Raw genomic sequence first — 20,609 nt, 5'->3', positions numbered from 1 at the left:
TTTACAGTCCCTGAGTATCAGCCGATTAAAAATAAAAAGTTTGTCCTGGGGCTCTGAGGGTTAAAAGACATTATGTAATTTTTCTGACAAAATAAAATGACGGAAACGTGTTGTATGGTTTAATTTGATCTTAAGCTGTACGTGAAATCATAAAATTGAGTAATATTTTTTTTCTGTATTTACATGAATTATCCCGGCTAGGCGACATATTTTTCTGATAAAACTCTGTGTTCCTGATGATTCCTCCAATAGGGCTTACCCTCCTGAGGTAGTCATAACTGAGCTCATGATAGAACTAGCGGTTTTATCACAGCATTTTTTTGGTTTATGTCACGGCCACGAAATCTTTTGTTGGTTTTATGCATTGCTTCACAGTCTTGTGTATTTGTTTACCTCTCCGACAACAACCGCAAATGCAAGTTTTATTGAAATGGTATATAATAAGTGATAAAACAAATTCATGTCTACTTGCAAGTCTTTAATTGTGGGCTTCGTGGCCGTGCGGTTAGCGGCGCCAGTCGTCTAAGCGTTTCGTAAGCCTCGGAGTGCGGGTTCGATTCCCGCTCCAGTCGGGGAAAACTTTTCGTCAAACGGAAAATTCTCCATTGGGCCACTGGGTGTTATGTGTGTTGTCCGTTGTCTTGTGTTAGTGTAATGTTCAGTCTGTGCAGCCTCTGGCTGAAGACGGTGTAGTGTCTTTTTTTTTTAAAAAAAAGATGTTTATAGCAGAAGTTATATGATAGTTTTATGGAACTCCAAAGGTTCAAAGTAAAAAACTACCACATAAAACTAATTTAGAACAACTAGCTTTTTGACATGCTCGTATAAAACCAGGATAAAACATGAATAAACCTTCAAGGCATGCTGATTGTTACTTGGGTAACGACTCATGCAATATATTTTGTTTTACCAAATCGAATTTGATAGTTTTAAGCGGTTTATGTTAGGTACGATATTCCCCATACAAGCCACCCTCCAAAAGTTGCATGCAAGTTTACATACTTACATAAAATGCTTAAGGACGAACGGTACGGTTGAGGAAATATCCGCCATTGCTCTGTTGCTACTAAGATGGTAATCTCAGATTCTATTTCATATTTTGCAACAAAAACCTATCATTGTGTATGCTCACTTGCATTGCATATGCTGATTGTTTTTCAGCTTCTGCAGTGCGGTAGAAATCGAGATTACCATCTTTAAAATTGCGAGGCAAATTGTTAGAAAGAGAGGGAAGATAGGAAAAATAACACGGCGTCCCGTATCACCTTAAATCTATCAAATGTTATTTGGTAAAACGAAATATTTTGCATGAGTCGTTAATTTAGATGTTAATTGAGCAATTTACCTTTTGATTGCTTTAAAAAATTATTTCCATGCTTAATGACTTGCAGTCAAAAAAGCCCAAAATCGCATATTTTACCCTATAATTGAGGTATAGCTCAAAATTATGACGTGCTGGAGCAAATCTGAGCCCAGAATTCGGATTCAGCTGCCCAAAATCTGTCAGAGACACATACGTTTGCTCTAGAGACAAAAAAATGTTTCGCTGTGTAATCAAATAATTGAAATACTAAGAATATCTTACGAACTAACACAATCAACGCTGACGTCTATTCTCCTCATGCAGCAATCCTATGTCGGAAGCTTAGGGTAGAGCAGTTAAAATCGAACACTACGTAGTACTCATTAAAGCGTGACGACATATACCGTACAGGGCCATTTAGTGTATAATTCGTTGCGCGAGCTGGGAGATACAGAATATGTCCAAAATATTGATGTACACGTGTTTTCCAATTTATGATCAAAAGAATAAACGCTCATTAGGGACGGTAAGGCAAGCAAATTGCCTCATCAACAGCAGAAATTCGAGATTTCCCCTCAAACTGAGACTTCCCCTCACTCGTCACTAGAGAATATACTAGGAACGGTGCCACCGCACCACAGCATTCAACAGTCGGACGTCAAGGCGACCCTTTACGCATTTTAAAATATTGCTTTGAAATGATCGCTTTGCACTTAGGGTAAACAGGTATAATATGCCCCCCCTAAGCAGAAATGGCAATATATCTAAAACTGGTACCTTGTTCCATCTATTGTTCACTGTGAATCGTTGTTCCTAAAGTCAGTGAAGTGTTGCATGCAAACTATGCCTTTGGAGGGGCGGCTATGGAAGCTTTGAAACGTTTTTCGAAAACGTTCAAAAATTTGCCTTATCAAAACAAACGGGGCAATACGCCCCACCAAAAGAAAAACGTCCAGCCCCGTGATAAAACTGTCCCAGGGTATAATTCCACTACATGCTTATCCTAGGAGGGTCTTTTAACAAGTGTTTAACTGCATAAAAGTTGCAAAATAACACAAGCGAACAGTGCTAGCTTCGTTTACAATGAAGTCAGTTTACAAGAGGTAAAATATTACGCCAAAAGCCTCGATTTCAGACTTTTTGATATTTTTGTTGCTTTTCTTTACCAATTACTAATGGATCAGCTTGATGGCAATTATTCTTCAATATTCAAGATTTCTAATCGATCACGCATGCGAAAAGCGCTTGAATCGCTAGAAAATGAAGGGGGGCGTTTTGCCCCGGTGGGGCGCATTATACCCTTTTTCCCTACGAATAATGCATCCTCCTGAACTTTACGTGCCATTGAAGAAGCTTCTCTGCATCTTGAGCTGTCATATTTTTTGTTGAAAAAAAAACAACAACAATCATCATAACCTCTTTTCGAATTTTTCAACTAGCTTTTACAACAGTTTTATTGCTACTCTTAATGCGGTTTGCAAAACCTCTCCGAGAGTGGTCCACTTAGCCGGAAGATGCTCTTGAAAGGGTTATCAAGAGGTTTTGATGTATAAATCAGTTTTTTTGCAAGTCTTTGCAAGTTTTGCAAGTGGGAACCTATTACTGAGAGGATAATTGTAGCCAGATTCAGAACACGGGTTCGAAACCTTACCATGCATTGCAAGATAAAGAGACAAGACTCCAAAAGGTGATATTAGGATCCTCATGGGCGACTTCAACGCGAAGGTTGGTTCCGACAACTCGGACTATGAGCACGTCATGGGACACCATGGTCTCGGAGAAATGAGCGAAACGGAGAGCTGTTTGCAGAGTTTTGTGGCAACAATGATATGGTGATTGGGGGATCGCTCTTTCCTCATCGACCAGTGCACAAAGTGACATGGGTTTCCCGTGATGGCGTCACGGAAAACCAAAACGACCACATCTGCATCAGATGAAAGTGGAGACGGAGCCTTCTTGATGTGCGGAACAAACGTAGCGCCGACATTGCGTCCGACCATCATCTCCTAATCGGCGAGATCCGACTGCGTATTGCCAGGATCCAGCGACAGGAGGAGAAAATCGGGCGCCGGTTCAACACACGCCGACTGGAAGACGCTGCGCTGAAAAGGTCCTTCGTCGAGGAGCTAGAGAACCGTGCTGCAAATATTCCAGAAGGTGGAAGCGTAGAAGATCAATGGAGCGCCATCAAGAACGCCTTCATCGCCACCGGTGAGAATAATTTGGGTGAGCTACGCACCCGAAGAAAGCAGTGGATCACAGATGATACCTGGAGGAAGATAGAGGAGCGAAGGAACGCCAAAGCCGCGAAAGGGCGAGCGAAAACACGAGGAGCCAAAGCCGTAGCCCGTCAGCGCTATTCGGCTCTCGAGAAGGAAGTGAAACGCTCATGTAGACGGGACAAAAGAGCGTGGGCGAACTCCCTAGCCGGTGAAGGCGAGAAAGCCGCAAACACAGGCGACATCCGTCTCCTCTACGATGTCTAACGCCGCCTTAGTGGGACCAAGATGAATGCTACGATGCCCGTTAAAGACACGTCTGGACAGTTACTGACCGGCTGACCAGTTAAAACGCTGGTTCGAGCATTTTGGAAACCTTTTTCAAGTGTCGGTCACGCCATCAACACCTCAGCATGATCCGCCAAGGGTCCGACGCATTACCCGTGTCAACACCGAAGCTCCATCAGTGCAGGAGATAGAAACAGCCATCCGTAGCATAAAATCGAACAGGGCCCCAGGATACAGGAGAAGATTGAAGCAACTCTCCGACGGCAGCAAGCAGGATTCCGTGCCGGACGATCCTGTGTGGACCATATTGTCACGCTCCGTATCATTCTGGAGCAAATGAATTCCAAGAGTCTCTCTACCTGGTGTTCATTGATTACGAAAAAGCTTTCGACCGTCTCAATCACGGAAACATGTGGGAAGCCCTCAGGCGCAAGGGTGTCCCTGAGAAAATCATCGGCCTCATTGAAGCACAGTATAGAGCATTTTCGTGCAGAGTACTGCACAACGGTGTTTTGTCCGATCCCATCCGGGTCGTTGCTGGAGTGAGGCAAGGATGTAAACTATCACCACTACTGTTCCTCATCGTAATCGACGAGATCCTGGTAGGTGCGATTGACCGTGAACCAAATCGTGGATTGCTGTGGCAACCCATTACTATGGAGCACCTAAACGACTTCGAACTGGCTGATGACGTTGCTCTCCTAGCTCAACGGCGCTCTGATATGCAGAGCAAGCTCCATGATCTTGCCAATCGCTCCTCAGCGGCAGGTCTTACCATCAACGTCATCAAGACCAAATCGTTGGATGTAAACACGGTCAACCCTTCCAGCTTTACGGTAGCTGGAGAATCACTGGAGAATGTTGAAAGCTTCCAATATCTTGGTAGCTAAATGGCAACATGTGCAACATCAATATCGTTTATTTTTCTTCTCCCCAACATAACTAACAATAACAATGAAACATTATTTTATTTTAGTTTCCTTGCATCATATAATCAAACCTTGAATCAAACAAACCCGACAAAGCATTGGTCAAAACCATAGCTTGTGCTACGAAATCATTGCAAGCTTGTGTTGCGGATGTTTGTGATGTCAATGACTCTCAAAGGACAGCTTCACACTCGTCTTGTTAGTCTCGATAGAAACAAGAAAAAAACCTCACTATGACTGTAGAGGTAGTTATCTCTAACGTGGAAAATCATCTTCTTTCCTCTGTCTAAATTGGTTCCATTCCATAACCCGAAATGGCCAACCAAACAAAAGTCATTTTCCGGCAAATCGGTCCCCACTTGCTTGCTTGGACGTTTTCTCTTCCAGCCAGCCAGCTATCCAGCAATGGCACCGCAAAAGAAAAATACCTAATATACGACCACTTTCGGTTTCGATGATGTATTTGCTCGAACATTTTTCACTGGTTTCTACCGGCATTTTTGCTGTCCCTGAGCTCAACAATCGTCCAGCAGCAACTCCCGGTAGGGTTTAACTATCCGCAGCAGGGCGGTGAAGGGAAATTGCGTGGCGGTGTCACCCCCCAACCGATCCAGCAGGTCCTTGAGTGCGTTGTGGTAGTGCTGCAGCAGGGCGTCCATGTGGTCCTTGCGAAACTGAGCACCGGCACAAATGAAAAAGAAGTACCCCAGGTCCAGGAAGGGACTCGCGTACCGGGAGGATTGCCAATCCGTGAGGATGACACTGGTGGCGGCGTTGTGCTGCGAATTGAAACAGAGAAACGAGAAACGGGCGCTGAAATTGGTTGTTTGTTTGCTATTTTTGTTGGTGCGGTGCGGTGTGAAATTGAGAGATGGTGGCGTTTTATGATGAACGGCACTTTACCGAGATGGTGGTTTCGCCACGAAATCGATTGGATGACAATTCGATTATGGGGGTTTGCAGTCAATGTGCGGTGTTTGAGTATTTTAACATTTGCACCGCAGTAGTGGCGTTTTTGTTACAGATGTTTTTTCACGCTCTTTTCATTTTATCTTCATCAATATATACTTTCAAAAAAAGTATTGCGTCAAAATACATTAGGGGAATTCATTTAACAGCGTAAACTGATTAAACTGATTAAACGTCGCGATCACCAAGGCAATCTTTTTTCCCGATTATTTCATTCGCAAAATCATGAAACATTTCAAATAAGTAGAAAATCATGGCTTACGCAGCAATTTAATCTTTTTAGTGAGTACCCTAATTATCATTTATAGAAAGGCAACACCCAGCCGGGATATAAAACGCATGATTTCATACAACGTTTGCATAGTGCACTAGTGATAGCAATGATTTTCGTGAGTTTAGAAATAAGGGAATTATGATGAAGAAGGGTACTTACTTATATTTCATGTACGCATTCAAACAAATAGCATGCATACATGAAAAACACATAAGGAAGGTAAACTTGTAGGGCAGATAGAGAACAGTGGATATTATATAGTAGATAAGTAGGATAATATGAAGAAGAATAAAAGTAAGAATAAGAGCAATGATGAAGAACAAGAAGGCAGAAATGGTAAAAATGAGACATAGTATAGATGGTATGTTAGAGAGTAAACTAGAAAGTGTAATGTAAAGCTAAATAGTAAGAAAGAGCTAAGAGTAGACACATAGTAGTATAGAAAATGGCATGGAGCTAAGAGTTCAGTATGGCGGAGAGTTTGGGTTAAAGTAGAGCACAAGATATAATAGGTTTTATACTGGGTAGGGTACAGTTCGATTGAATAAGTGGAATTATGATGACGAAAAGACATAGAATATAGTTTCATAGAAGCATTCACATTTTTAACGGTTTTTCCCCTATTAATACTCAACCTAATGGATGAGATTCTGGTTAGTGTGATAGGCCAGAAAAAAAAACATATATATATATGTTTATATATAAATATATATGTGAAAAAGATGGATAAATTATTAGTGAAATTCCAAAAAAATCCTCAGCTCTGGTGGGATTTGAACTCACGACCCTTATTTGCTAGACAAGTGCATTTCTTCAGCGATTGCTAGATAAGTTATGCTTGTATTTCTTAATATATTTTTTTTTCAATATTTTTGGAGAAATTCCTCCAATTTTTTTTCAGGAGTTTTTCTATAGCATTTCTCCGAAAATTTATCAATGAATTTCTCCAGGGGTGTCTCCATGAATTTCTTCTCGCGTATCTTGAAAAGATATTTATAGGAGATTTTTTTATTTAATATACATTCAGAGATTCTATCAGAATCAGTTAGAATGAAGAACTAGCATAAGTTAAAATACACAAACTTAGAAAGGTTATAAAAAATAAACTTCAAGAAAGTATGGCTTGAATGTTTTCCGAAAGGATTACTCCATTTTTTCAGGGATTTACTCGGAATTTTTTGGAAATTCCTCTAGAAGTTCTCATAAGATTTTTCTGGAAAGTTCCTCCAGATGTTTATCCAATAGTTCCTTGAGGTATTCCTCCAGGCATTGCTTTGGATTTGTTCAGACCTTTCTTCACGGATTTTTTTCATTTTTTTTTTCAAAAGATTCTCTCAACAATTGCTGCTTTTTCAAAGATTTTTTCTAGAAATGTTTCAAAGAATATTTGTAGAGGGCTCTCCAGGTTTGTCAAAGATTCCTTGAAAAAAAAAAATTTACTCTCTTAAGAATTCTTCCAAGAAATCTCTTCATAAACTGCACAAGATTTTCTTTTCGATGAATCCTTCAGAAGTACCTTCAGCAGTTCTTCCAAGGATTCCTTCAGAAAATCCTCCAGGGAATCGTTAGAAATTCAATGAAGGATTTCTTAAAAAATCCACAAGTACCGTTATATGCAATGTCTGCATTTTTTTAAGAGATTTCTTCAGAAATTCCTCCACGGATTATCCATTAATTCCTACAGAAGTTTCTCAAGAATTCTTTCGTTGATAGCGTTACTCCAGAAGTGTATCAAGATTTTTTTTTTCATTTTTTTTTTCTAAAAAAAACATGAATGAGTTTCTGCAGGAATCACTAAACGAATTCCTCAAATAAATCTTGGAGAACCCTGGGAAGAGTTTCCGAACAATAAAGGGATTTGTGAATAAATAAAAAAAAATAATAATAAAAATATTTGAAAAATTTCAGAATTTTTAATTTTCAGGAAAACTCAATGAAGGAACTTCTCAATTTTGAAATTTTGATGAAGTCTAAATATATCTTCACATACGAATTTCTGAAGAAATCTAAGCAGAAAGAAAGAATTCCTGAATCTGAAAGAAAGAGTTAGAGGAAGTAAAGTTAGTGGTAAGAAAAAAGAAAATCGGGTGAAATACTGTTTCTTTTAATTCCACTAAGAATTTGCATCCTTTGACAGATACGTATTTGGATCTGAACTGTAAGGTCGTCTTCGGCATCTCATACTGGAGTCGACTCCAGTCAAGTCCAGTCGAGTCAAGTACGAGACACTGAAGACGACCTTACAGTTGAGGTTAAAATACCTATCTGTCAAGGGATGCAAATTCTTAGTGAAATTGAAAGGAACAGTACTTAACCCGAATTTCTTTTTTTACATCCTAGAAGATGTTACTTAAGAACTTCCTGGGAATACCTGGAGAAACATTTCGGGAAATCCTTGGTGGAATGCATTACAAAACATTTGCAAACATCCCAGAAATAAATTCTTCAGAATTTCTAAGGAATTTCCGTAGAAATTCTTTGGAAATATTCCTGAATGAATTTCTCAAAGAATCCGTGGAGATATTAATGGAGTTATCCGTCAACAAGAAGTTTTCGATAATTTCTCAAACAAATCTCCAGAAGAGTTTGTAAAGTTTTTCTTGCTGTAGTTTAAGTAGGAACCCATAGAAATGTATTCAAAAGAATTCCTGGAGAAATCAATCAAGGAATATCTTAAGAATGGCCTCTAGAAAATTTCTCAAGGAATCTCTGCAAGAATTTCTTTAAAAAAAAAACCCTTTCCATTACCGGTGTTCCATACACTAGGCGCTTTTCCGTCTTTCATCGAAATTATAAAAAAAAACCCTGTGCTTCAACAAGCTAAGATGGCCAAAATTGCTAGGGCGTGATATTCACACGCAATTCGCGTTCGCAATTCTTTTCTTTTCATCTGCAAGGTAACGTTGAGAATGTTCAAAAATTTCCATCACATATGACGTGTTCCTTTTGCTACATTCCATACATCATATTTTTGCAGGTTGTTTTCGTACTCTGTAGCTTCCAAAAGCTGTATTTTAAATCTTCAACACAATTTTATAGTTAGTATCTCAGTTGTCTGAAAAGGTGTGTACTGGCTATTTCTTCTCAGGTTCGATTCGATATTGTTATTTAAAAAACTGTCATTATTTTCAATTTTCAACAAAAAACAGTATTTGTTAGTTGTCTCATTATGTTCTTTCTACAATAAGAATTAAGAGCATAAAGAAAACCAGGTCTTTTGCTAAGCAAAGTTTCCAACTTTTATTTCATTTTTCATGATCAGTACCTAAAGCTTAAATTTCCCTTACAACTTAGTATTTTTCTGGAAATTCGCGACTCTTGCAAATTGTCAAACAATCAGCAATACACATAAAAAACCAGCTAAGATATAGTTTATTCGACTTTTTCATATAACAACATAATCTTTGAAAACTCGCTGAAAATCTTAATTATGGGCGAAGGTTGAAAAGTTATATTTTACAAGATTAAGATTTTATCGTGATGAAAACGTAAAGAAACCCGCCCTTAACGTATGCTTATTGCATATCATTGGCGGAGCCAGCTTTTTCTTTTTTCTTACTCACTCTCCTAAACATACACGAGAAAGAGCGAGATGAAAAAGGAGGCAAGCTGCCCCCTCTTCTATCTTTCTCCTTCTCGTGTATGTTTAGGAGAGTGAGTGAGAAAAAAGAAAATGCTGGCTCCGCCAATGTTGCATATCTAGGACGTTTTATGTTTCGTAATATTTTTTTTATTAAATTCAATTCGAAAGAAAAATTTTCCTATAATGGAATGATTGAAAATTGAGGTCAAATGTGAAAAATATAGATAATTTAATGGATTTGTACTCTCAATCATTTTTATTACTTTATTTTCCATCTTGCGCGAATGTATGAGGAAAACAATATGTGGAGGAAAAATCTGTATCATGATCATGAAATCTGTATTTTTTCTGTACTCTGTATCCTGTCTGTATCAACCTTTAAAAATCTGTATAATACAGAAAAATCTGTATATCTGGCATCTCTGGTTGTGAGTTGAAATCTCACCTGAGCTGTGGATTTTTTTTCAGAATTTCACTAATAATTTATCCATCTTTTTCACATATATACATGTTGAGTGTCATTAAATATATTTATTTTCTAAAAAACAAACTCAAACCATACACTTCATGCAATGCACGAAGTAAGAATTGCGTATGCTAGCTCATATTCCCCAACGTGCCCATTTTACCCCATTTCTCCATTTCCACAGTGGATGATAAAGCAATATTGGGTTTCTCGTCAATGTTTAGACTACTGTGATAATTTGAGAATCCACTGAATCATCTTTTTCCAGCAGCATTTTACACTAATCAAATGTGCATCCGACGCCCCTGTCATGAACTCAACCGACCGCCAGCCGCTGCGAAGTCGTGTGCGAAATTCGACTGTGATGATAATGAATCTCGGCCGAGTCTAAATGGGTGCAAATGTCGCAATATCATCTCTGAGTGAAATTATCCGGTCCATATCTCGCTTTATATGAAAAGCTTCAAAGTCATAAAGATATCCTTGAATGAACTCCTGTAGGAGATCCAGAAGGGATCTCTGAAAAAAATCTTGTCGGAAATTCCTGAATCCTCCTGAAAAAAACTCTTGAAGGAATCTCTCAAATAATTTTTAAGAGGAATCCCTGGAGGAATTCCTGGTGGAATCTCATAAGTAACTCCTGAAGTAATCCCTAAAGAAACTTATATGGAAATCCCTGAAGAAACTTCTGCGGGAATCTCTTAAATTTCCTGAACGTATCCTTAGATACCGCTATAAGCATCTCTGAAGAAACTCCTGGAGAGGTCTCTGAAGGAACTTTTGGAGGAATCCTAGAAGGAATTTCAGGTGGAATCTCTGAAGGAACATCTGCACGAGCCCCTGGAATCTCAGAAGGTATTATTGGGCTGAAACTCCGGTAAAAACTCTGGAAGAAACTTCAGAAGGAATCTTCGGAGGAACTCTGAAACTTAGGATCTTCTGTAAGAATTATTGACGGAGTGTTTAAACCCATCTCTGATGAATCTTCTGGAGGCATCCCTAAATTTTCCTGAAAAAATCTCTAATGGAACTCCTGTTGGAATATCTAAGGGAACTTCCGAAGGAATCCCTAATCAAACTTTTGGAACATCCTTGAATCCTCCTGGAGCTATTTATTTGGGAGATTTCTGAAGGAACGTCTTCTGGAACAGACCTCGTGATACTGCGAGACGTCTGGAGCAACCCTCGTAAGAACTACTTTATTGCATCAATCCTCGAATGAGCTTCTGGAATAACTCCTGGAAAAGTGTGTGACAAATCTCCATGAGGCATTTCGAAGGGATTTTAAGATATTTCCCAGAAGAAATTATTAAAAGAATACTGGAGGAATCCTTACTGAAGAAATTCTCATGGTAACCCGTGATGGTATTCCTGAGGTATCCTTGGATTCTCCCTAAAGCTTCTCTGAAGGAACTACTGGAGATGTTTATGAAGGAATTGCCGGAGCGATACTTGAAAGAACTCCTGGAGATATCCCTGAAGCAATGCCAGGAAAAGTCTCTGTTTGGAATTCTAGGGAAATTTCTGAAGAAAATCTCTGAACGAACTCCTGTAGGAATTCCTGAAAGAACTCCTATACTTTTTCTTGAAGGACCTCGTATAGGAAACACTAAAGAAACTTCTGGATCAATCCTTGATAAATCTCCTGAAGCCATCTCCGAAGGAATTCCCGAAGAGATATCCAAAGAAACTTCTGAGAAATCCCTGATTAAAATTTTAGAATAGTCTTCTTCTTCTTCTTCTTCTTTATGGATCTACGTCCCCACTGCGACTTGGCCTGCCTCGCTTCAACTTAGTATTCTTTGAGCACAGCTATTAAAATTGAAGGGCATTCTTTGCCTGCTGGAACGGGAATCGAACCCGCCGTCTCCGGATTGGCGATCTATAGCCTTAATCAGTAGGCTAACTGGAGACACCCCTAAATCCTCCTTAAATGAGCTCTGAAGCAATTCCTGAAGAAATCTTCAAAGAAACTTCTGAGAAATCCCTAATGAAAATTTTAAAAGAATCTAAGAAATTTTTAGGAGGAATCCATGAAGGAACTCCTACTGGAATCTCCGAAGGAACTCCCGGATTAATCCTTGAAGAATCCCCTGATGGATCTCCTGGAGGCATCATTTACTTCTTGTGGGAGAATCTCTGAAAAACTTCTGACTATATGCGAGTGAAAAATGAGATCTAAATGGAAAAAAAAATTCCAAGTGTTTCGTATTTGTTTGTAAATCCTGTAATACCTCTTTAATCCCCATGAAACCTCCATGAAATCACCTGAGGTTCTCTGAAGCCCCTTAAAACCCATCTGAAACCTTATGGAACACCTTGATCTAAGAAATATTAGAAGGAATTCATGAAGGAACTCCTACATGAATCTCCGAAGAAACTCCCGGATTAATCCTTGAAGAATCCCCTGATGGATCTCCTGGAGGCATCATTTACTCCTTCTGGGAGAATCACTGAAAAACTTCTGACGATATGCGAGTGAAAATGAGATCTAATGGAAAAAATGTTCCAAATGTTTCGTATTTGTTTGTAAATCCTGTAATACCTCTTTAATCCCCATACACCTTCATGAAATCACCTGAGGTACTCTGGAGCCCCTTAAAACCCATCTGAAACCTTATGGAACGCCTTGAACCGCCTTGAAAAATTTTGAAACGCATCTGAATATTCAATGAAAGCTCCGTGAAATTCTCCTCCATGGAAATCACCTGAGAGCTCCCCAAAACCTCTCTGAAACCTCCTGAAGCGTCTGAAATGCTTCTGACACCCACCCCCTTGAAATTTCTTTGCCCCTCCCTTCTTTACAACTGAAAGTCATGTAGAGGGGTATTTGCTAGCCATTTGTCCTTCTCAAACATCTTTGCAAACTTGAAATTCATTTAAGTAATGAATCCATTTAGGTAAAAATTGGGCAGGCCCGACTCATTACCTAAATAGAGGTTCCCATGGTGATTCGTTAGAGAACAGTTTTGGTTAGCGTGTAGAACTATGAATTATCAAATTGCTCCTTTGTTGATGATCATATTGCATAATTATTACTAGGGACAATGGAAATTCGCGATTTCGCGGAAGCCGCGAAATCCGCGAAATTGGGCTATGGCCGCGAAATTTAAGAAATTCCGCGAAATGCCACGAAATTTCGTAAAATTGTTCAAGTACCGTACAAATTTCCATCAATAACAAATATTTTAGCATAAACTAACTAATAACTTTTGACAGTGTAAAGTTATTTAAGAGTTTATTGCATTATCAACATATGTTTGTTTTATGCTTTTTATCAAAGTTGACACTATTTCTCGGTGAACTTATGATTACGTCTCACAAAACCAAGTAAACTATTCAAATGACATGCAAATTCGGAGTTTTCTTCAACAAAACGGTCAAAAATATGGGACCGCGAAATTGTCGCGAAAACCACAATAGTAGTCCGCGAAATTTAAGAAATTTTGCCGCGAATTTCCATTGTCCCTAATTATTACCAACAGAGAAAATCGATGATGTGAAATCAATGACTGCAGTCAAACTCTTATGATAGCGCTCACGAGAATGTTTAACTCAACTTTATTTTTGTTTCATTTAGTTCGTGCACTATAATCGGAGTCAAAAGTGAAAATCGGCGACATATACATCGTTCGGCGTCGATGTGAGACAAAAAATGACGGTGGCAGCGTGGCGCGGCGGCTCACAAGTCTACCTCCAAGTAGTCCTCTAAGGATTTCTTCCGGAATTAAGCATTACTAAAAATGTTCCACCAGAATTCCTTCAGAAAGGTTTTCGATGATTTCTAAATGAAATGCTCTCAACATCTATTCGGCAATTCCTCCATTATTTTTTTTAAAGAAGCTCTCAATGCTTCGTCAGGAGTTCCTACAAGCATCTGAATATATCTAAGAAAAATCCATCAGACATTCCTCCACGTATCCTTCCGGATTTACCTCTCATAATTTCTTCAGTAATATCTCCGCAAAGATTTTTATGAATTTCTCCAGAATTTTACAAAGGAATTTCATTCAGGAATATCGTCATGTATTGCTTCAAAGTATTCGACTCCTCCAATGATTCCTTAAGGAAAACACCAGTCAAACCTTTAGGAATTAGTCCAAGGATTCCTCTTAGAGTTTTCTCACGAATTATTCCAGAAATTCCTCCAAAGATTTGTTTAGAAATGTATTTCACTATGGCCGAAAGTTTGCTGAAACAATTCCTCCATGGATTCCATCTAGAATATCTAGAATCAATTCTTTTACAAACTTCTCAAAAGATTTCCCAAGTCTTCCTTTAAAAATTATTTTGAGGATTGTGGCTTTTTCCCTCACGTATACCAAAATCCTTATATTATTTTTTTTCAAAAATATCCTACTAGGATTCCTTCGAGGATTTCTCCAAATGTTCCATATTTAATTCCTCCAAGAATTCTCCAGAGAATTCTCCAAGAAATGCTTCATAAATTATCTCAGAAATGAAATAAATTCAGATATTTCTTTAAAAAAAACTCTCACAGAGATTACCTGAATAATACGTTAAGTAAATTTCTTAAGCATTCAAGAATTTCGCCAAGGATTCTATCAGAAATGCATTTATGGATTATTTGGTGGGGCATGACGCTTTCTTATGACACCAAATAATTAATCAGTTTCATTGTCGAATAATTTCCAATGCTGTTAAGGTTTTTCCCAACACGTACCCGAAATCACTTATGCCCAATACGAGCTTATTCCACCATGCACCCCCCCCCAATCACCAATAAAACTAATCTAGTTAATTTCAAGGTTCCTGTCTAACACCTGTCACTCACCTCGTCATGTGAATAGATAAGATTATTGATCCAGCAATCACCGTGGCTAACAACGCAAAACGGTTCCGCCTTTTCCGGATCCGAACATGCTGTCAACTCCCGAAATACGTCGTCCTTTATCCGCTGAATCTTATCCTGTTCTGCAGCAAAACGCGTTTTCATAGTGGTCAAGGCCCGGTCGAACGATTCCTTCATCAGTGTCACCAAATCGTTGTTCTCGACCAGGACATCTTTCAATTTGAAATTTTCGAACAGCTCCGGCTTCTGGGCTTTCATGGCAAAGGAAATGGCATGCAACCGACCCAGCTGCTCCATCAACAGCTTCGTGTGTTCCAAATTGATCGGCTCCAGCTTATCCCAGTCCCATTTCTCGTAGTTCTCGTCGTACTCCAAAATAATAGCAGCTTCCGGCTCTTCCTTGTCCGTGTCACAATGAGCTAAATAACACTTGGGTGCACTGTAGAATCCTTCTCCCTGCTCACGGGAGATACCCTTTTCCGCTTGATACTCAAAGAAAGCAGGCAGAATTTCCCGATAGAAGAACACTTCCCGTTTGAACAGAGCCAACGATCGCTTATCATCATTGGGCGGCACCTTACACCACAACACAAACTCACGATCGTCTCCATTTATAATAGCTTTGAACACAAAATTCACAAATCCGTCGCACTCGATGCAAGTCTCCTCGTCAAAGTCCACCGAGAACAGATCCGGCGTGAAACCCTGCTCGACGGCGATCCGCCGGATGGCCTCGTACAGATAGTCGTTGAACATGGGGGTGATCTTTTTCCGCGACGACATCATCGTTTCGAATTGGTACAAACACAGAACGTAACTGGGGACAACTTGTTGTGGTGGAACGCTTACTGACTGCCGAATGGGTGCTGTGTATTGATTTAAATAGCCGGAGCGGGGAACTGATAAAACCGCTACTCGCGCGTGGTCGATGATGGTTTGCGTGAGATGGCGGCCCGACCGGCGATGGTATCTAATCAGCGGGTTCAGCCGGCTGGAGCGGACCGCCGCACTATGTGTGGTGGTATGAGATCATGTTTGTTTACTAGGGTATATACGAAACGTTCACGAGTACCAAACTGCGTCGGGTTGTGAAATATTAATTCCAAAAATATCAATCAGGGGGTCAATCAGCCTGATGCACGAAATGCTGAGTGGGGAGAGGAGGTGAAGAGCGTGGGACAAACAGCAAGTGTGAAACAAACGTACTCTGTCTGGATAGATAATGCACGGTGTTGAGCTATAATCAATACCTTATTCTGCATCAATAAGACAAGCGAAAATATTGGAAGATGCCATCCATCTACTTTACTTTACGAATTTCATAAGGCAAGTAACGATGGTGAAATTTTCTTTTTTGCAGCTGATTATAAAACTGATGGAGTTTCACGATATTGAAAATTATATGCAGAAGATAAACAAACATAAGAACGAACATCGCGGAATTTTGCTACTACCAAAATTATTCTAGTAAATTTTAATTAATGGTTGTTATCAATGGCAATTATGGAATTAAACCCAATTTTGATAGCTAATGCTTGATTACATCAATATGTATTGGCCAAGTAGTGCCTTCACTAGTGAGGTAGCCTACTGAATCCCACAAGTAGAGAAAATGCATTGATTCGACGACAACAGATTCTTACTTTTAGTCCTCATCGGCGTAGCTAGAATTTTTTTTTCTGGAGGAGGCCTGACTTAATGACTTTTAAGCGGCATGACCGCCTGATATGTGTATATGAAAATCGGAATTGCAGTTTTGAGGATTTAGATTTGTTTCTAGCTTCGTTAACTATTTGAGTATGAACAATTCCTCCATGATATTTTCCATAGCTTGCTGCAGTTATTCCATCGTGAATTCCTCTAGAGACTCCTTCAAGAATTTATCTAGGGATTCAATCACACATTTATTCGGGGATTTGTCCCGGGATATCTTTAGTTCCTCCAGTGATTGTTCAAATGCTGTTTTCGAGGTTTCCTTCAGGAATTTCTCCAGAGATCCTTTAAGGTATGGCTGCAGGTATTCCTCCAGAGATTTCTTCAGGGATTTCTCCATATATTCCTTCCAGAACTCCGCTAGATATTGCTCCACTAGGTCCATCTGGAATTATTCGAAGTATTTCTGCAGGAATGTCCTCTAGAAATTCTTTCAGAAAATTTTACTGGGGATTTTTCAAAAATGAATCCAGGAATGTCTCAAAAACAATATACAAAAATCCTTTAGGAGTCCATCCAAGTATTCCTTCAATAATTTGTTCAGAAATTACTGCAGACATGAATTTTTCCAGATTTTTTCATCCAGAGATTCCTACAGAAATTCTTCCAGGAATTCACTAAGAAATCTCTCCTGAGATTCCCTATGGAATTCCTCTTGGGATTGCTTCCGGGATTCTTCATGGGGTTTCTTCACAAATTCCTCCAGCGATTATTTCGGGAATTCCTTCTGTGAATCTTTCAGGAATAACTTTAAGGATTATTTATAAAATGCCTCCAAGAACTCGTCTTGAGATTCCTTCAGGAATTCCTCCTGGAATTCTTTCAGAAAGTTCTCCAAGAATTAATCCAAAACTTTTCTCTGGAACTATTTTAATATAACCTATAGAATTCATCTTGGGATTGCTTCCAAGATTCCTCCTGGATTTTTTTTTTTCAGGAACTCTTTCAGGGATTCCTTCAGGAACTGCTACAGGGATTCCTCCCAGATGTCCTCTACGTACTCTTAATTTTTTTTAGGATTTCCTTAGGAATTTCAATGGTTTCTTAACAGTTTCGATTGCTTCAATAATTTCTAGTGGAATTTCTTCAGAAACTCCTCCTAGAATTGCATCAGAGATTGATCCTTGGAATTCTTCAGGAATTATTCCTGGGATTCCTCCTAGAATTCTTCCAGAGATTCTTCGAAAAATTCTCCCTGGAATTCTCCCAGAATTACTCTTAGAATTTCTGCGTGGATTCATCTAAAAATTCCTAAAGGGATTCGTCCAGAAATTTCTCTAGGAATTCCTCAAGAGATTCCTCTAGGTATTCCTCCTGAGATTCCTACAAGTATTCCTCTAGAGATACCTCAAGGAATTCTTCTAGAGATTCCTCCAGGGATTCCGCCAGGGATTCCTCCAGGAATTCCTCCAGGATTTCCTCAAGGTATTCATTTGGGGATTCTTCAAGGGATTCCTCCTGAAAGTGCTCCATTGGTTCTTTGAAGAAATTCTCTAGGAATTCCTCCACGGATTTCTCCGGGGATTCCTTCAAGGATTCCTCATGGACTTTACACAGGTATTACTCCAGGAATTCCTCTAGAGATTCCTCCAGGAATTCCTACAGGCATTGCTCAAAGAGTTCCTCCTGGGGTTTCCATAGAGATTCCTCTAGAATTTCAATCATGGACTCCTCCAGGAATATCCGCAAGAATTTCACCAGGAGTTACCCCAGGAATTCCTTCAGAAATAACTACAACAATTTAATCCTCAAGGGATTCCTTCAGAAATATCTCCCGGAATTTATCCAAGAATTCCTTCAGGGAGTGCTGCATGAATTCCTCTCGAGATTCCCCTAGGAATTCCTTCAAGGATTTCTTCAAGATTCCTCCAGGAAATCCTTCAATGATTCCTGTTCCTCCGAATAGCACACGAGGGGACAATTTCGGTGGCAGACGACCTGGTATCTAAAAACTTGCGTCCGTTCGGGGTGAATGTCTACTTTATTCTAACAAAAGAGTGTTCTTATAATAATGGGGTTTGAATGAGAGTCTGATTGTATGTGTGTGAGTGTGATTACAAATGAATGCATGATGGACTGTATGAAAGTTAGGAGTTAGTTTTGATTTGGGCGTAACATCCTCCCGGGGCCTTGAAATGACTTCATTTCTAAACATCACTCTTCGCTATCCAAAGGTAGCAAACATATCTTTTTGACCGCTCGTTTAGTTGTTCCATTCTTCGTCTTCAGGGTTACAACACGTGTGTGTCCATCGGTACCAGGGTGCGTGTCGATAATCCGCGCCAACGACCATTGCAAAGGAGCAAGGTTATCGTCCACGATCAGTACGAGTGCACCAGGCTTGAACTCGGTGATCTTGTAGTCCTTTTGTCGCCGCTGAAGTTCTTGCAAATAATCAGTCATCCAAATTTTCCAAAATTTTTGTTTCAGGTCTTGCAAAAACTGCAATCGCGACAGTCGTCCAACTGGAATGTGGTCATACGAAGGCTCAGGTATCGCCTGGAATTCACGGCCGATGATAAAGTGAGCAGGAGTGATTGCCGTGATGTCGTTCGGATCGTCGGATGATGGCACCAGCGGCCGAGAATTCAAAACAGCTTCAATTTGGGAAAGCACGGTAGCAAACTCTTCATAGGTCACTTGTGCTCAGCCAGAATCAATTTGAGGTGTGATTTGACCGATTTTACCCCGGCCTCCCAAATCCCACCAAAGTGGGGACTACGAGGCGGAATAAACGACCACTCAATGCTTCGTTGGGTGCAAAACTGATCAAGTCGTTTTTGGAATTGTTCGTCCTTGAAAAGCACAGCAAGACGCCCTAATTCATTGCAGGCTCCTTCGAAATTAGTGACATTGTCCGATACCAGCTTGTTGGGCAAACCACGACGGCTCACAAATCGTTGTAGCGCTGCTAGAAAAGCTTCACTCGTCAAGTTCGACACTGGTTCCAGATGCAAAGCACGTGTACTCATGCACACGAACACGCAGACGTAGCCTTTGGTTTACATTGGCTTTCTGGATTGGGTGGAAGATTTGAAAGTAAAGGGTCCGGCGAAGTCGACGCCTGCTGTAGAAAAAATAGGCGCGGGTTGAACCATGTAGTCTGGCAGGTTACCCATCAACTGCGTTGCCTTCGACGGTCGCATTTTGAAGCAGGGGATGCAGTGATGTATTATCTTCCTGATGACACTTTTCGCTCGCAGTGGCCAAAAGTGTTGCCGTACTACTGCTAACAATCCTCGCTGTCCCAGATGATGCAACTTGTGGAGATGTCGAATGAGGGTAGCAGTGAACGGATGTTTCTCAGGCAGCAACATTTGGTGCTTGCTATCATAAGGGATGATGGCATGCTTATTGCGGCCGCCTACCCGGAGAAGTCCGGCGTTCATGTCGATAAAAGGACTAAGACAGCGTAGCGGGTGTCGAGAGGATTGGTCCTGGTTGAGAAGTTCCAATTCATGCTGAAAACCCTCGGCTTGTACTAGGCGGATTATCAACAAGTTAGCTCGCTTAAGCTCGTCCACAGTGATCGGGCCCTTCGTCAATTCCTTTCGATGTCTTCGAATGTAATCAGTAAACCTGACTACGTATGCCATTGCTCGTTCAATTATCGAATATCTGCTGATGCGATCAAAGAGTGCCAGTCGGGTAGAAGTCTTCACGGTTGCCACTAAAGATGTTTGCTTCGTTTCAGGAATATCATCTTCCTTCAGAGGCGGAGGTGATTCTGTGTTGCCTGATGTTGGTGGCCCATTCCACCAAAGTTCACGATTGATGATCTGCGTCGGTGTAAGTCCCCTTGAGATCAGGTCGGCTGGATTGGACGCCGAAGGAATGTAATGCCAATCTGCTACATCCGTAATATCTCTGATCTTCCTCACACGATTTGCCACATAAACCAAGAGTTGCTCTGGTCTTTTGGCTATCCACGCAAGAACAATCTGCGAGTCGCTCCACAGTGTTGTTGATTCAAAGTTGTAGTCTAGCGCTGACTTCACCTTGTTAGCAAGATTGGCGAGTAACAAGGCCGCTTCCAACTCAGCACGGGGTGT

At 40.2% G+C, this 20,609-nt stretch overlaps 1 protein-coding gene across 1 annotated transcript; it reads right to left on the bottom strand.

Moving 5' to 3' along the window:
- Window positions 1-5,173: 5,173 nt before the first annotated feature.
- On the bottom strand, window positions 5,174-15,711 carry LOC109419737 (uncharacterized). The gene is made up of 2 exons (XM_019694012.3): window positions 14,827-15,711; window positions 5,174-5,518 (listed from the first exon to the last, which is right to left on the bottom strand). The coding sequence occupies exons 1-2, from the start codon at window positions 15,628-15,630 to the stop codon at window positions 5,255-5,257; spliced, it is 1,068 nt and encodes a 355-aa protein (XP_019549557.2). The 5' UTR covers window positions 15,631-15,711; the 3' UTR covers window positions 5,174-5,254.
- Window positions 15,712-20,609: the final 4,898 nt, after the last annotated feature.

Source organism: Aedes albopictus, chromosome 2 (assembly GCF_035046485.1).
Source record: "Aedes albopictus strain Foshan chromosome 2, AalbF5, whole genome shotgun sequence".
NCBI lineage: Eukaryota > Metazoa > Arthropoda > Insecta > Diptera > Culicidae > Aedes > Aedes albopictus.
Note: the sequence above shows the minus strand (reverse complement) of the source record. Positions and strands in the feature narration are given on the sequence as shown.

Coding starts and splice junctions, on each gene's coding strand:
- LOC109419737 (XM_019694012.3), bottom strand. CDS start 15,630: ATGATGTCGTCGCGGAAAAAGATCACCCCCATGTTCAACGACTATCTG. Junction 5,519..14,826: donor TTATCTATTCACATGACGAG/GTGAGTGACAGG, acceptor TTCAATTCGCAG/CACAACGCCGCCACCAGTGT.